We start from the raw sequence: 17,894 nt of genomic DNA, 5'->3' as shown, positions 1-17,894 counted from the left end.
TTAATGGCCAAAACTTGGAAGCAACCAAGATGTCCTTCAGTAGTGAACAGGTAAACTGTGGTACATCCAGACAATGAAATATTATTCAGCACTAAAAAGAAATGAGCCATCAAGCCATGAAAAGACTTGGAGGAACCTCAAATTGATATTAAGTGAAAGAAGCCAGCCTGAAAAGGCTACATACTGTATGATTAACCATATGACATTCTGGAAAAGGCAAAACTGTGGAGACAGTAAAAAGATCAGTGCTTGCCAGGAGTTGCCAGGGAGGCAGGGATGAACAGGCAGAACATAGAGGATTTTTAGGACAGTATGATACTACCCTGTATGATACTATAATGGTAGATACATGTCATTATAAATTCGTCCAAACCCATAGAGTATACAATACCAAGAGTAAGCCCTAATATGAACTATAGACTTTGGCTGATAATGATGTGTCAATGTAGGTTCATCAATAGCAAGAAATGTACCACTCTGGTGATGGATGTTGATAATGGGGGAGGCTATGTAAAGTGTGGGAGCACTTTGGAAAATCTTTGTGCCTTCTGTTCAATTTTGCTTTGAACCTAAAACTGCTCCAAAAAATAAAGTCTATTAAAGAAAATTACTAAGCATAAAAAATAGATTAATAAATTGAAATTCATTAAAATTAAAAATATCTGTTCATCAAAAAATGAGTGAGGGGGCCGGCCTGGTGGCGCAGGCAGTTAAGTGCGTGTGCTCCGCTGCGGCGGCCCGGAGTTCGCCGGTTCAGATCCCGGGCGCATACCAATGCACCACTTGTTAAGCATGCTCGGGCGGCGTCCCATATAAAGTAGAGGAAGATGGGCACAGATGGTAGCTCAGGGCCAGTCTTCCTCAGCAAAAAAGAGGAGGATTGGCATTGGATGTTAGCTCAGGGCTGGTCTTCCTCACAAAAAAAAAAAAAAAATGAGTAAAAAGGTATACCATAGACCAAAAGATTATTACAATATACCTGTCAAAGCAAATCTTATCTATAATATATAAAGAAATTCCACAAATTAGAAACAAAAAGTCGGACAATGCAATCTTAAAATGGGACAAAGACTTGAACAGGTACTTCACAAAAGAGGCTATCCAGATGGCCAGTAAGTGTATTAAAAGGTAGCTGACTTCATTAATTACCAAGGAAACACAAATTACATAGCACTACATCCCTCAGATGGGCTAAAATTAAAAGAACTGACAATACCATGTTTCGGTGAGGATTTGAAGCAACTGGAACTCTCACACACTCTTGGTGAGAGTGTAACTTGATACCACTATTTTGGAAAATTGGCAATATCTACTAAAGCTAATATAAGAAAAACCCATAACCCAGCAATTCCATTTCTTAGGTATATCAAACTGAAATGAGCATTTATGTCCACCAAAAGTCACGTATAAGAATGTTCATAGAAGTTTTATTCATAATAGCCAAAAACCAGAAACAACCCCAATATCATCAACAATAGAATAGATAAGTAAACTGTAGTATAGTCACACAATCAAATATTATATAGCAATGAAAGGTAGCAAACTACTCCTATATGCAACAAAATGGATGAATTTCAGACATAATGTGGAACCAAAGCAGCCAGTCCAAAAGAGTACATACTCTATGATTCCTTTTGAATGATGTTCAAAACCAGACAAAACTAATTGATTGTGATGGGGTCTGAGTAGTGGTTACTCTTGGGGATGATTATTGCCTGGGAGCGCACATGAGGGAGCCTGTTAGGGTGCTGAAATGTTCTGTATCTTGATCTGGGTGGTAGTTAGGTGGGCACATACACATGTAAAAATTTATCAAGCTATACATTTACTTATATCTTTTTTAAAAGTAAATAAATATTATTATCCATCTTTCAAGATCTTCAAGTTCTAGCTCTTTGTGAGGCCTTCCCAGAGTACTTTTCCTCTGAACAGATCTGGCCATTCTGCTCTTTGAAACAGTTAGCCCTTAGCTTTGCTCTAACTTCTCTATGTAAGCGCCTTAAGGGGAGGGTAATTCTGTCATGGCCTCTCTGCACCTCACATCTCCCTAGTGCTGACCCGGGAACCTAGAAGGTGCTCAAAAAATATCTTTACACCAACTGGCCATTTATAGAAAGTGCTGGTGGCAAGTATTAGCGGGCATGGTCTTCAGGACAGGGGCTGAGGGATGTTCTCCATAATTCTATCCCATGGGAAAGAAAGAGAGAAGAGTTGGGATGTCAAGTAATTGATCAATGAAGCCCCTGGCAAACCAAGAGCCCCTTTAAAAAAAAATAGATACCCCTTCTCCCCGTAGGTGTATGAGGCTCTCTCTACCCTGTCTCTCCAGGAATCTGTGGGAGTATTCCCACCTCCCACTAGGGCTCCCTGTAACCCGGGAGGAAATAAAACCTGAGGAAGTAAGGCCAAGGAAATACCAGAATAGTTTCCCTGGAGGAGGTTAGTTGTGGACAGAGGAGCTACTTAAAACCCATCTGCAGAGCCCATGTGAAGGGTTAAACTCAGAGATGCTCTGAATACACATTTTGGCTAAATGCTGAAAGGATAAATAGTCAAGTCAATATTTGACTAGACGACAGCTGACTATTACCAACACAGAATGAACTTCTAAGATACAAGAATGAATCTGAACTTCCATATAAATTTATTATTAATACAATTTAAATGTTTTAAAATGTTAGCAGGCCAATTATAGAAGTTTGACATTATACTGAAGGAACAATGATTTCTTAATTTCTCAGTAATAACAGCTGCTGGGTTGTTCCTATGATCACTACAGTGGACATTTATGATATTAAATACACATTTACTTTCAACTGAGGATGAGGGAGGGCAAGTATTTTTCCTCCTGGATGGATGTATTTTTCCCAAATGACAATCTTCGTTCTAGTTATGCTAATTAGATAGGATGATAACCTAGACAAACAGTGACCTTTGATCACACACAAGTTTGGGGAAGCTAGAAATAATGCTGAAACAGGTATACCACGGGCCGGCCCCGTGGCTTAGCGGTTAAGTGCGCACGCTCTGCTACTGGCGGCCCAGGGTCGGATCCCAGGCTCGCACCCACGCACGGCTTCTCCAGCCATGCTGAGGCCGAGTCCCACATGCAGCAACTAGAGGGATGTGCAACTATAACATACAACTATCTACTGGGGCTTTGGGGGAAAAAAAGGAGGAGGTTTGGCAATAGATGTTAGCACAGAGCCGGTCTTCCTCAGCAAAAAGAGGAGGATTAGCATGGATGTTAGCTCAGGGCTGATCTTCCTCACAAAAAAATAAGTAAATAAAATAAAATGAAACAGGTATATCGTTATTTGAACCTCTGAATAATGAGGCCACAGCCAAATTTCAGTGCATTCATAGACATGGAAGGATAAAGATTAGCTACTTTTTAATCGTCCCTAAGAGCAAAACAAAAATATATATTTATCTGAAGCATAAAACTAGATTTTATTTTTAAAAAGAAGGAAAAAAATCCTTTGTTTCAGCAGGACAATCACCAAATAGCCTGTCTTCCCATCCCCTAGGAGATCACATAATGGTGGAGTCCAACGAAGCTGTAAGACCAAGTCTTTACCTTCAGAGGGCCCCCAGTCTTGCTGGGATGACAAAATATCAGCACACAAAGCTACTATGAGTTATATTAGATAGTCAGGCTCATAATCAAGTGTTAAAGAAAAAAAGTACAACGTGATTTAACATCAGGAGAGAAGCACTCCTCTGGAAATGATGGAGCCAACCCTTGTCCAGACCAGTGGCTCTCAACTCGAGGGCTAGAGACTTTGGGGTCTTCCAGGTCTTCTACTCTATATTCCAGAAATCAACAGGCTGAATAAATAAAACGTGGCACACACACTGATTACCACTGATCTACTTACTATGCACCATGCACTGCTTTAAGTACTTCACACATAATAACTCATTCAATCCTCAAAGTGAACCCCTTTGAGATACGTACTATTGTGATTCCCATTTCAGAGGCGAGGGACACTTGCCCCAGGACCCATGGTGTGTTCAATGACGCAGCTGAGACGTGAACCCAGGCAAACCCAAGCCAGAGCCCATGAGGCTTTTACACTATGCAGATCTCCACTACATGCAGACCTCACAAACAGAGGTCTACTATTTTTCAAATTATGAAAATGGAGCTGTAATCACTAAAATAAGTAAATAAATAAATGTTTTATGAAACATGTAGTAGCTATTTTGGTCAGTAGTATAGTTTGTGTTTTCTCAGTTAACAAACACCAAAAGTAGCAAGAAATTATGTAAAGGTCCTTAACATTTTTGGTATTACATTTTTGACACAAATCAGACTGGTGATGTTGTAATTCTTAGGTTGGGTGGTATATTCCCAAGGTTCATTACGTTGGTTTGTTACATAAAGGGTGTTTGTGTATGTTCAGGTATAGAAACACACATATACTCATCTCACATTCTTTTGAATGATTCATATTATATAATTTTTCAAATGTTTAAGAGCATTGGCAGTCTAAGTCAAAATAACAACTTTAAAAAACAAGGGGGTCTTCATGTCTGAAGGATGGGCCTAGCATTAGGGAGATGAACCAGATAAGCTCTGCAAGGCTCAGTTTGGCAATAACAAAGCATGAGTCATCTACAGAGCAAGGTAGATGATAAAAAAAAGAAAGTGGGCTCTCTTCCTCTAGCAAAAGGGAAAAATTTCACAAGGATTTTGAATGACTAAAGGATACCAGTGAAAATAATTACATTGTTAAACATCTTTAAGGGGAATACTAATTTAAAAGGGCTGGGAAGGGGGTAAGAGGGGGGAAAGAAAAACACATCTGTGCACCTTCTATATTGAGTATGTGCAAGTTTTACTATCAGAAGAATATATGTAAATAACCAGAAAAACTTCTAGAAACAATAAGGTCCTGCTCTGGGATTCAAGAACCCACTGCCTACTGCCCCTCCCCTCTCCCTTCTATCCCCAGCACCCTCATCTACTCCTTCAGTGAATGTGGACAAAGCTTTCCCTCTTGTCCTTCCCTTCCCCTTCCACCTGCTCTCTCCCCTCTCTCACAGACCCCTGCATTCTTAGCACTTTGTCCCCGTCTCCACCACAGCACTTATCACAGTAGACTAATGACCAACATGAATTAACCACCCACTTGAAGGCCAGCACTGTGCTGGATACCTGACATAGTTTCCCTCTTTTTTAACCATCATAGCTAGCCTCATTGACAGATGTTACGATCTCCATAACCTGCCCCAAATCAAACAATTACCATGTGGGCAACCCAACTCGCTGCTTAGTCCCAAGCATATGCTCTTTCTACTGTTATTAAACTACGTGTTTAAGCAATGGCAGGCACATCTTAAGTGCTCAATTAATATGTGCTGACAGGAATTAAAAGACATAGAACTAAGCTGTTTGCTTCCAATAAAGAAAAAAAATGCAGAAAAGCATTACTATAAAGGTGAACTTTTCTATCACAACTTGTTCTGCCAGATAATACCCAATGGCCCCAGCATCAAAAGAAACTAGCACACACTGAGAATAAGCAGGTGCATTAAGCCAACAGCAAGATAACTGCCAAGCCCCCAAGCCAGCACCTTACCCACCACCCCTGTCTCCTGGAGTTTTGGAGAGCCTTGGCACTGTTACTTCTACTAAAGGAAGTTTAGAAAAGAAATAGATTTAACCCTACTGAGTCAATTGCCCATACTCTCTGAGGATATCCGCAGTCATCTTAATGACCTTAAGTCTTAAGACTTAGAAACGTCTTAGTTGTGGCTAAACTCATTTGCTGCAAATTGCTGGAATAAACGGTTTTATTTCTTCTGCATCCCCTTCCAGTCAAGTTCCATCACAATGAACTACAATGAATTATCAAATTATGTTATCCTATTGAAATTTCATCTGTAATAGCCCTTTTAATTACCTCCCTAAATGGGACAGTTTGCATACAACAGCATAGTGCCACGTACAATGCGAGGCCTCCAAAAAAAGTTTATTATTGGAATACAAAGTCATGCAGCCAACAACTATTCGATACCACTCACCAGGCACTATGCTAAACTGGGGTTAAGTGCTAAGCAAGATCAAGATCCTCTCCAGATGGGTCTTTTTGTCAAAGGCTGTCGTTTGGATAACTAGGTGCCGCAGAGCTTCGACCTACAGCACAGGTGCTCTGCGCTCCCCAGGCAGTCGAGAAACACTTGGCAACCAAATAGAAGAAAATATTCCCTCTCATGGGCCTTTACTAAAACGAATGGCTTTTTTCGTGAGTTGAACCAATTTTTAAGTATTAACCGAAACAGCAGTTTTATTATTGTCGGGGAAGGTCCCTTTAATATGTGCCCTATTTAAGAGTCCTTAGCGCAGCGGGTCATTTCTTGCATATCGGCTGCTCGTTCCATTTTAAAGAGCTGAAGGCGGCACATCTTCCCTGGTCTGGGGAAATCAAGGTTGCTTTCTCCCAATTCTGTGCACTGGCATAACCGCTTTTCACTCACTTCCCCCTCGGCCCGAATTCCCTTCCCCGCTTTTTCCCCAATTGGTTAAGTATACACGCGGAGTAAAGACTGGGAGGCCATGCCGTCTGTGTTTACGGTCGGCTTTTATAAAAATGCGCGTCTCCGGTCCCGCGGAGTCGGACGCGCTGCCGCTCACATCCGGCTACACCGCTCTGAGCAAACCACGCTGCGGGCTGCAATGTCTAGGGCGGCTGGCAGGCTCTGTGTTGGAGTGATGTGGGGGGATCGAGAAGGATCTGGTAGAATCCGGTTAGACCGGGAAACGGGCGGGGGAAGGCCCGGGGAGAGCGCGGAGTTGGGGGTGGGGTTCCCCAGACTCCGAGGGTCCTAGGAGTTGGGGGAGGAGGAAGTGGGCAGCCAGCGGGAAGAATGAACCAGAAAAGAATTTTTCTTCATATGAGCGCCCTTAGCACTAGAGCCCGAACCGGCTTAGCCGCCGCCGTCTCTAGAAAGTTCTCCACCACCCCCCCTCCGTCCCTCGCTCCCGCTCCAGCTCCTCCCAGCCCCTCCCTCCGCCGCGGGGTGGGACCAATCGCTCCCCCCGGCCGCGCATTACCCACCTACTCCCGCTCCCGCGTCCGACTCCGCCACGGGCTGCGAGCGCGCCGGGAGGCAGAGGTGCTCGAGCCTTCGGCCGGTTTGCAGCTCGGCGGCCGCCGCGCCAGCGCCCTCCCGCCCGCAACCCGTGCAGACAGGCCGGGCGGCCGAGGGAGCTTGGCTCGTGCCTGGTGCCCAGCTCCCGAGTAAACGGCGCACCGAGCGGCGATGACCGCCGAGGAGATGAAGGCGGCCGAGAGCGGGGCGCAGTCGGCGCCGCTGCCCCTCGAGGGAGTGGACATCAGCCCCAAGCAAGACGGAGGCGTGCTTAAGGTAAGGGGCGGGGGCCGGCCGCGGCTGGGGGCGCCGGGGTGCCCTGGGCCTGTTGAGGCGGCCGAGCCCCGGGTGCCCATCGCAGCCGCCCTTCCACCGAGCCTGGAAGCCCCCCGGCCGCGGGACGGGGCAAAAACGGCCGCTTGTGCAGCCTCCAGGCCGGCGGCCGGTTGCATCGCCTTCCTGGACCAGGCTGCGTTGTTCGGGAGTGGGAGGGCAGCCACACGCTCCGAAGAGGTGTGTCTAGGTGCCTGGGCCGCCACATGGCCGTTTTTCTGGCCCCCTTGGAAGCCCGTGGTCCAGGCTGAAGCCCTCAGGCCCGGCAGCCGTGCGGGCCCGGGAAGGGGGCCGGGAGTGCAGCTTCCACTCCGGCGTGCGCGGTGCGCCGGAGAGGGGCGGGGCTGGGCCCCGCGGTGCACGCGAGCTGCAGCTAGGGGGCCCGGGCGGCCTACCCCGACATCGCCCCCCCTCACCTCACCTCACCTCGCCCCGACCCCGCGGCCCCGCCAAGTTGCCGGCTCCCTCCCTGCCAGCCGCAGCTGGGAAGTCCCTGGGCGGCCTTCGTCGGTGGTGGTGCGAGAGCGCGCCTACCCCTGGCAGTTAAATATTAGCTAGGACGTGGAGCAGGTCACAAGAGTGATTTCCTGGCCCAGAAGCCTTTGTGCGACTTGGCGCCCGGGCCTGGCCGTGAGAAAGGTTCTGGCGCCCTCCACCCTCTCGTTATCGTTACCCCCTTTCTAGAGGCTGGGACCCAGCTAGGTCACCCGCTCAGCCATGCTGTTCCCCGCCCCCCCGCCAGCCCCGGGAAAACCAGGGAGCGGTGCATGCCGGGACTTGTAGTTCCCCTCCCGTCTCGCCCCCCCCTCTTCCTGAGTTGGGGCTTCGGCGTGTGGGGTATGGAGCCTGGGTGTGAGGTGTGGGGCCAGGAGGAGGTGCTTTACCTGGGAGCCTGCTGCAGTGGAACCGGCTGACTACAAATAGCCCGAGGAGCGAAGGGGAGGTGTCCGGGACTCAGGGGGCAGGGCATCTTGACCTGGGTCAGGACAACCAACAGTGGTTCAGAGCAGGTTGTGCGGAGTCCAGGATGGCGAAATCTTGGGCTGGATTTCTTGCCCTCTTCTCATCCAGTGTTTCTCCTTGTCCTGCCTCCCACTGCTTAGCTCCACACGTGTGTGTGTGTGTGTGTGAGATCTGGCCAAAGCTAGAAACCTTGGGGAGCCCTTACCTGGTCCAGAAATGTATCTGGCTTTGCCCCAGATCTAGGAATTTCATGCTGCTCTCCCAGTGGACATGCGGCTTCCCCTTCTCTCTCCAGTGTCCTGGGCATTTCTACAAGGTGATTATTCTCGTAAGGGTCATTTCCCCTTTTATCCTCCACTCCTTCTCCTCTGCTTTTCTACTTCTCAAGTCTCCTGTCCCTTCTATGATAGAAGCTTTCTTTTAGAGGGTAACCACACACCTACAAGGTGGCCCCTGGAATCCCCTTTTATAAATGCTAAAGAAGAGAAGCAGAGGCTTATAAGTTCCTGGGAAATACTCTAGCCCTGAGATACAGGACTTAACTAGCCTACCAGTCAGGAATGCTCACGTCCCAAATGAGAGTTGAGGACCTGATTGAGAGCCCTTGTGCTCATCTGTAACCTGGTATTTTCTTTTACCTCTTTTGGACTGCTCCTGTTTTCTTCAATACTCTTATTCTCCTCCTCTTATCTCCAAACCAGACCCTGATCTGATGACCACTGGCATTTAGGAAGAATGAGGAAACATAGCATAAACACTTCTCCCTTTGCTGCTGCTAATAATAATATTTTATTCAACCTTTTACTGATTTAATCCTCCAACAACTCTGAGAGGGATTATCATCACTACTTTACAAATAACGTCTAGAGAGTTTAAGTGAATTATCCAAGATCATACAGCAAAAACTTAAACTTGGGTCTTTTTGTCTCCCGTTTTTCAAACCAAGACATGTTGCCCCTCAGAGACAGGGAGGTCAGACTCATTTGAAGATTGACCCCTTGAATCTACTTACAAGGAGGCAGAAGAGTCCTTCTGTGTTCCCATCAGTCACGTGCAGACAGTTTACAGAAAGATGCCTCTTTCTGTCCTCTTCCCTGGGTACTCACCTTCTCCGCTTCCTCCCAGGTTATCAAGCGAGAGGGCACGGGCATAGAGTTGCCCATGATTGGGGACCGAGTCTTTGTCCACTACACTGGCTGGCTGTTAGATGGCACCAAGTTTGACTCCAGTCTGGACCGCAAGGACAGATTCTCCTTTGACCTGGGAAAAGGTAGGCATGGTTAGTGGGTTGGTAGGATAGGGTTCAAGGAGGATATAAGCTGTCACAAGCAGAACCATATTCTCAGAAGCTTAAGGAGGAATGATTTATTATGGTCTGTTAATTTTTTTTCTGTTACTCCTTTTTCTGTCACTGTCTCTTAAGTATGTTGATCTCTATCTCCCTTTCTCTGATCACCTCTGAACACCTCAATTCCTCTTCGGGGTGGACTGCCTTGTTTCTTGAACTCCTTTGTTCTAGAATTGAGTGATTTTTTTCTTTTTTTTTAGGAGGTCTGGGACCTGACAGCCCTTACTGCAACCAGGTTTTCTACCTTTCCTGGTCCCATTTCTAAAGAGTGCCCAGCTTCCCCTCGGGCATGGTACAATAAGTGTTTCTGGAGCCACTGTTTGAGCCCAGAGTCAGATCCCTGCCAAGGAGGACCTGTTTGCTTTCTGTACCTACAGGGGAGGTTATCAAAGCTTGGGACATTGCCATAGCTACCATGAAGGTGGGGGAAGTATGCCACATCACCTGCAAACCGGAATATGCCTATGGTTCAGCGGGCAGCCCTCCAAAGATCCCTTCCAATGCCACGCTTGTGTTTGAGGTGAGTGTCCAGCCACAGGGAGCAAGGCAAAGAGCCAACCTTATCTCAGCCCAGGGCCTGGCTGCCCTTCAGCCCTTCCTGCCGCTTGAAGACAATGTAGCCAAGGCTGAGGGCCTGGCCTTAGGGGAGGAAGAGAAATGAAGAGGGCAGCTGGCTCTGCTGTGTACATAGCCTGCAGCTGCCAGAAAGTGGCCAATGATGGAGGTTTCAGGTGGGAAGAGGCAGCCTCAGACCCCTCTTCAGACTCGAAGCAGGGTCAGGCTCGAAGCAGGGTCAGGGGTTGGGGCATGTTTATCTCAAGAGCAGTGACCAGAAGAAATGGGTTGTAATTTTAACTGGAAGGAGTGAATAGGTCAGAATCCCTATACAGTTATAAATGACAGAATAGAATATTGGTGCTCTAGAGATCAGAGGAGGGGAGAGATGCTTCCCCCACGGGTCAAGCGGTGAGAAAAGCCTTTACTGAGGAGGTGGGACGTGAGACTGTTCAGTCTGAAATGGTGAAGCCCTAATCAGTGGACTCTTGGACAGTGTTCAGAAGACTGCTGAAAGATGTTAGGTCGTTTCTGATGCCCACCAGATTGGGCTTCTCAAGTAGCTGAATTAAGATTGTCTGGAACGTGTCCTTGTTATGTGGAGCAGGTGGTAAACAGATTGATCTCTTGAGGTCAGCTGAAATCCACATGGCCTGCCCACCTCTGTCAGGGCTGAGACTAGGGCAGCTCGCAAGAACTTAGCACAAGTGCCACTTTGTGCACTCCTAGCGCGGCTGCCCTTGTGGTCAGGCTGGTCTGGCAGTTACTAGGGACTCTTCTGAGTAGGAGAGAAGTTGTATCTCACTGTTGGCAAGTTAGAGCTGAAAGGAGTTGTGTCACATTATGTTCTGTCCCACAGGTGGAGTTGTTCGAGTTTAGGGGAGAGGACCTGACAGAAGAGGAAGATGGCGGAATCATCCGGAGAATACAGACTCGGGGCGAAGGCTATGCCAGGCCCAATGAGGGCGCTCTCGTGGAAGGTGAGATGGTGAGAGAGTGCTGTCTGGGGTTTCAATTCAGATTCTGATACTTAGGCCTGGGTGGCTTTGGAAAAAAGTCATTTCATTTCTCTGATCCTGTTTTCTTATCTGTAAAATGTGGGATTGGACCATACTCTCTTAACATCCCTCCAGGTCTGAGAACACCACAAGGGCATCTTGGGGGCAGGAAGTGATGGGGCGATAGAGGGAGGCTGGTGGTATCCTTCCTCAGTCACCTGCCCACTCACACCCCTGGTCCTCTCATGCAGTTGCACTGGTGGGGTACTACCAGGACCAGATCTTTGACCGGCGCGAGCTCCACTTTGAGGTTGGTGAGGGGGAGAGTCTGGATCTGCCTTGTGGGCTGGAGAAAGCCATTCAGCACATGGAAAAAGGAGAACGTTCCATTGTGTACCTCAAGCCCAGGTGAGGAGTTGGTGGGTGAACCGAGGTCAGAGATGTACATGTCCACAGTGAGTTGTATAACTAGCCATTTGTATCCTTTCCCCTGCGTGTGTTCACTGCCGCCACAGCCTCATTCGAGTTCACTGTGCCTCTGGGCACACCAAAGATAGGCCATTGTGATCTCTCCGTTGTATTTAAGAATGTGGCCACAACTGTCCACATCTCCTTGGATCAAAGCCTAATCTTTTCAGTCATGGCTGCTACAGATTCCCTCCTCTACCGACATCAAGATTTTCATCTCCTATTAATTCATTCAGTCATTAACATTTATTGGAACATACCTACTATGTCCCAGACACAATGCTGAAAATACCTAGGTATTCAAAGACACTGTTCCTGGGCCGGCCCCGTGGCTTAGCGGTTAGGTGCGCGCGCTTCGCTACTGGCGGCCCGGGTTCGGATCCCGGGCGCGCACCAACGCACCACTTCTCCGGCCATGCTGAGGCCGCGTCCCACATACAGCAACTAGAAGGATGTGCAACTATGACATGCAACTATCTCCTGGGGCTTTGGGGGGGAAAAAAGAGGAGGATTGGCAATAGATGTTAGCTCTGAGCTGGTCTTCCTCAGCAAAAAGAGGAGGATTAGCATGGATGTTAGCTCAGGGCTGATCTTCCTCGCAAAAAAAAAAAAATACAGAGACACTGTTCCTGCCTTCTAGTGACTCACTGTTTGGTGAGATACCATTTAAATTAGTAATCATGAGAGTGTGTAGTATGAGTTATTAGAAGGAGATGTTAAGATGCTAAGAGACCAACTAATTGTATGTGAAGAGGTCAGGGAAGATTTTGCCGAACAGGAAACATTTGAACCAAGTCTCAAGGGATGGGAAGGTACTTTCCAGGAAACAGACAGGAAGCCTTTCTGGTGTGGAGCAGGTGAAGCACTGCTGACATGACCCAGAGGTTTTCTGCCCCCACAGCTATGCTTTTGGCAGTGTTGGGAAGGAAAAGCTCCACATCCCACCAAATGCTGAGCTGAAATATGAAGTACACCTCAAGAGTTTTGAGAAGGTGAGTTTGCTCAAGGTTTTCCCTATCCTGAAGTGAGATCCCACCCTAAGGGTGACTCTGTGTGGGGTAGCTGACAACTTTGTTTCTCCCTTGGGGTACGGCAGGCCAAGGAGTCTTGGGAGATGAATTCAGAGGAGAAGCTGGAACAGAGCACCATAGTGAAAGAGCGGGGCACTGTGTACTTCAAGGTGAGCCAACAGCCATCGTCCTGAGGACACTCCCAGGGAGGGCTCCTCTGGGCCCATCCTTCACCTTGATGAGGTGATTTTCTGCCAGGGAGTGGACAAGCTGGCACCTGCAGTCTTCACCTAGTATATCTGAGCTAGGTGGCCTCACCTGGGGGTGTGCGAGGGAGGCAGGACTCTCTCATACCCATGGGTCACTGATGTCTACAGGGGATGACAGTCTGGTGCCACTGAACCTGTGCTGGGTGCCTGAGCCTCCCTCCCGTTCTAGGAAGGCAAGTACAAGCAAGCTGTACTGCAGTACAAGAAGATTGTGTCCTGGCTGGAATACGAGTCAAGTTTCTCTAATGAGGATGCTCAGAAAGCACGGACCCTTCGGCTGGCCTCCCACCTCAACCTCGCCATGTGTCATCTGAAACTACAGGCCTTCTCAGCTGCCATTGAAAGCTGTAACAAGGTGAGGCTCCTTTAAACAGGGCATGGGAGCCACATTCACAGGCAAGATCAGGTGAGCTGCCAGCATGTCTGAAACTTGCCCTCAATGACTAGGGTAGGGGTAGCAGGATGGACCAGTGGGTGCTCTGAGATTAAGGGGCCAGAGGCAAGGGATGTGAGAAGCAAGTGACTTGGCTTTAGTGGTAGGAGGCAGCTGACACAGAGGTGGAAGGAAACACTGGATGGGGAAGAACTACTTCAGCGTTTTCTCCCCCCTGGTTCTTAGCCTCTTCCTCTTAATGTACTTGCTTTATTCTAAAGAAAATGGAAATGTTGTCACAGGTTCTTCTATTTCACCTAGAGACCTATCGTCCCTCGCTGCCTCTTGTACTAAATGAGGTTCCTTCTCAGGCCTTGGTCCTTTCTGTTTAATGCCCCAAGGCTCATTCTTCCTGGGGTGGAGCCAGCTGTTTCCATTCTGCCTCCTTCTGCTGAGGGCTACCTTTGGAACCTAGTCTTGGGCCACAGATGCTGCAGGAGCTGAGGTCTTGCTGTTGTTTCCTCCCTGTGTCCTTAGGCCCTGGAACTGGACAGCAGCAACGAGAAGGGCCTTTTCCGCCGGGGAGAGGCCCACCTGGCGGTGAATGACTTTGACTTGGCACGGGCTGACTTCCAGAAGGTCCTGCAGCTCTACCCCAGCAACAAAGCTGCCAAGGCCCAGCTGGCTATCTGCCAGCAGCGGATCCGCAAGCAGCTTGCACGGGAGAAGAAGCTGTATGCCAACATGTTTGAGAGGCTGGCTGAGGAAGAAAGCAAGGTGAGGATCAGGACAGAGAAAAGTCAGACAGAAAAAGAGGCATCACCTTGTCCTTGTGCCCAGCCAGTGTGCTGTGGTTGTCTGTGGCAACCCTAGAAACCAGAAGTTGCCCTCATCCCTGGAGCAATAGCACATGTGTGCCCTCAGTGAAAACCCCTCCTGACAGAGCCAGCATTCTGCTGTGTCAGGGCTGGAAACCCACGCGCAAGCCCTAGGGGTCAGGAGTCGGTTGCTCTGAGTGTGCTTCCCAATGTATGTTCTCTGTGACTTTCTAAAACATGGGTGTTTTTTTTTTTTAAAGATTTTATTTATTTATTTTTTCCCCCCAAAGCCCCAGGAGATAGTTGCATGTCCTAGCTGCACATCCCTCTAGCTGCTGTATGTGGGATATGGCTGGAGAAGCGGTGCGTCGGTGTGTGCCGGGGATCCGAACCCGGGCTGCCAGCAGCAGAGCGCACGCACCCAACCGCTAAGCCACGGGGCCGGCCCTAAAACATGGGTTTTAAAAACCTATGTTTAAATAGGTAATATAGGGGGCCAGCCCCGTGGCATAGCAGTTAAGTGCGCGCGTTCTGCTGGTGGCAGCCCGGGTTCGGATCCTGGGCGTGCGCCGATGCACACCGTTTGTCATGCCATGCTGTGGTGGTGTCCCATGTAAAGTGGAGGAAGATCGGCACAGGTGTTAGCTCAGGGCCAGTCTTGCTCAGCAAAAAGAGGAGGATTGGCATGGATGTTAGCTCAGGGCTGATCCTCCTCACAAAAATAAATAAATAGGTAATATATTTACATAGTTAAATTCAAACTGCACAAAGAATATGTAGTAAAAAGTCTCCCTCGCAATCAGAAGAGATTGTACTACGAGTTCTTCTGTCATTCCAGTACGCCGTATACACACGCGAGCGGACAGGTTTGTGTTTTCTCCGTTTTCCCTAATAAAAGGCAACACGCTCTACCTATTACTGTCTATACCACACTTCCTTCATGTCATACCAGAAAGCTTATTTTACATCAACATATAAGTAAAAGAGCTTTCACATTCTTTCCTATGCTTATATAGAATCCATTGTATGGCTATATCATAGCTTACTTACCAGTCTCCTAATAGTCTATCATTGTTCTAAACCAGCACTGTCCAATAGAAATATAATGCAAACCACATGTATAATTTTAAATTTTTTAGTAGCTGTGTTAAAAAGGTAAAAAGAAACAGGTGAAATTAATTTTAATATTTGGTTGACCCAAAGTATCTAAATATTACAACATGTAACTTTAAAAAATTTCATGTTTTTTTCCCAGACTAAGTCTTCAAAATCCAATGTGTATTTTATACTTAAAACATATCGATTTGAACTAGCCATATTTAAAGTGCTCAGTAGCCACGTATGGTAGTAGCTACCATGTTGGACAAGTGCAGTTCTAAACAGTATCGCAATCAATGATCTTATAAATTCCTGATTCTGGACACGTGCAGGTGTATCTTCAAGGACATATCTAGAAAGGGCATTTGTGTGCCTATGTAATTCTGTGAGAAGTTAATGTGTATGTTTTTTGACTTGGGGGATGAATATTTGTGGGTACAGACCATCCATACATGGTGTCAGTGTGCTGGGTGAATATAGGTGTGTCACCAGATCCGTTGGGTGCAGGCAGGTGAGAGTGGGGATGTGGAGTAAGAGTCGCCTTCCTGTCAGAGGGACCTGGCCGAATGAGATCTGGAATTCATCCCCTTCCTTTCCCTCTCCCTTTTGCAGGCCAAGGCAGCAGTAGCTGCTGGAGACCATCATGCTGACACAGAGATGAAGGACGAACAGAAGAATGATGTGGCAGGGAGCCAGTCTCAGGTGGAGACGGAAGCATAGCCTCTCCCCAGCCCTGCTCCTGCGGCTGCCTGCCTCCCCTGCTCCCTACCCTACTCCACCCTGTTAGTTTTGTAAAAACTGAAGAATTTTGAGCGAATTAGACCTTTATTTTTCTATCTGGTTGGATGGTGGCTTTGGGGGAAGGGGGAAAGGAGCAGGCTAGGGGATTAAGGTGGGGGATCATTTTAGGTGGCACCCTCTCTTCCCTTCTCCCTTCCCCCATTACGCTGAACGAATGTCCATCCACGTGCACACTCATCAGAATGTTAATTTATTTTGCTTCCTCTGTTTGCTGTGTCTGTTCTTCAGCTGGTAGAAGGGGGCGAGTGGTAGGGATATGGTGTCTGCTGTGAAACCAGGGTGGAGAGGGCGACTCCTGGGCAGCCATTTTCCTCACCCTTTCCTCCCCCTGTTCATTTCCAAACATGGCCTCCGTGTGGGTGCTAGGGGCATGGGAAAAACCACTGCTGTGCCCGTGACGGCTCTCTGTTCCCTTCCTCACCCCAGATGGTGTGGCTGATGATGTCTTCTGGTGTCATGGTGACCACCCTCTGTACCCCCTTTCAGTATTTCCCCTCCTGTCGGTTTCCCTTCTCAGCCAGGTCATGTCCCCACCCCCCTCAGCCTCTTTGCACGTTGCTGAAGGCCCAGGCCATCCTCAAGTTCCGTGCTTGAGCAATAAAGTGGAAACAATAAAACCTGGATGTCAGGCAGCCCTTTCTGTTTGGCCTCAGAGGGTGGGCGTGGGTGGGTACACTATGAGCAGGGGTCAAAATTAAGGGAGTCACCCACCTGGTCCCCAGTCCAGCTTAAAATGCGCAGCTAAGATGGCCGTGGTTGAGTAGGGAGCAGCGCTGCCCTGCAGGGTGTCCTGGGCACTGCACCAACTACAGCCCAGCCTGTGGTAAAGCCTGGCTGTGGGATCGTAGCACTCCCTCCCCCAGCAGTCGGGCCATTTTTAGTAGCTCTGGTTTTCTTCCTAACACTTAGGAAAGTATAAACATCTAAAATACTAGGACCACTCGCGTTTGTTTTGAAGTTAGACTTCTGCCTAACTGATCAGTAGAAAGCACAAGCTCTCTTGGTTTCTGAAGGTAAAATCCCTGGCCTCACTAACCTGTCAGACACCTTCCCCAATTAAGGAAGGACAGTTGTCCAGCCAGGGAACACTGGCACTCGCTCAGGCCCACTTCCCAGCTTCCTCCTCAGAACAGGAAAAAGCTCATGCTTTTTTTCTAACTCTGCTTTGACCCTTGACTCCTGCAGCATTATGGGGCCCTGGGAGAAGCCAAGGGGCACAAGTTAGTCACTCAGCCTTCTCCAGATGATCTTGGCTGCAGGCCAGAGCCTAGATCTATGCCCTTGTCCTCCTCCTCTCCTGTGTGGGCGCTCTCCTCCTTCCTGCGCAGTGACAAGGCTAGTCTGCCTACCCACATTCTGTACAGTTCCCCCCAGAAGAAACTTATCCATGCTTTTACTGTGGAAGATTAATTTGTGTGTGAAAAAGTTCCAGCAAGTCATACAGGATGACTGGTGCTGGAGCCAGAATTAAAATTTGGGTGTTGTAGTTTCCCAGAGTCCCTACTTGCTCTCTTGCTGGGTTCACACCATAGTCTTCCTTGGAGTTTGTGTCTGGGTCTTTGGTATCTTAAGATGAGACTTGCCCCTGCAGCCAATGATAATCACTAACCCTCATTAAACATGATATAAGCCTAGCACTAAACCAAGAGCCACGTGCAGATTAAGGATCACCCCATTTTACAGATGACACAAGGGTCGGAAGTTAAAGGGAAAGAAGGTCTGCCTGGAACGTGAGATCTCTTGAAAAAATCCAAACTGC

General features: G+C 48.1%; 1 protein-coding gene across 1 annotated transcript; it reads left to right on the top strand.

Moving 5' to 3' along the window:
• Nucleotides 1-7,135: 7,135 nt before the first annotated feature.
• Nucleotides 7,136-16,342, top strand: FKBP4 (FKBP prolyl isomerase 4). Its single transcript, XM_058559066.1, has 10 exons — nt 7,136-7,377; nt 9,523-9,667; nt 10,123-10,265; nt 11,160-11,280; nt 11,550-11,706; nt 12,668-12,758; nt 12,863-12,946; nt 13,215-13,400; nt 13,956-14,195; nt 15,947-16,342. The coding sequence occupies exons 1-10, from the start codon at nt 7,273-7,275 to the stop codon at nt 16,052-16,054; spliced, it is 1,380 nt and encodes a 459-aa protein (XP_058415049.1). The 5' UTR covers nt 7,136-7,272; the 3' UTR covers nt 16,055-16,342.
• Nucleotides 16,343-17,894: the final 1,552 nt, after the last annotated feature.

The sequence above is a fragment of the Diceros bicornis genome, chromosome 17 (genome assembly GCF_020826845.1).
Source record: "Diceros bicornis minor isolate mBicDic1 chromosome 17, mDicBic1.mat.cur, whole genome shotgun sequence".
Taxonomy (NCBI): domain Eukaryota; kingdom Metazoa; phylum Chordata; class Mammalia; order Perissodactyla; family Rhinocerotidae; genus Diceros; species Diceros bicornis.
Note: the sequence above shows the minus strand (reverse complement) of the source record. Positions and strands in the feature narration are given on the sequence as shown.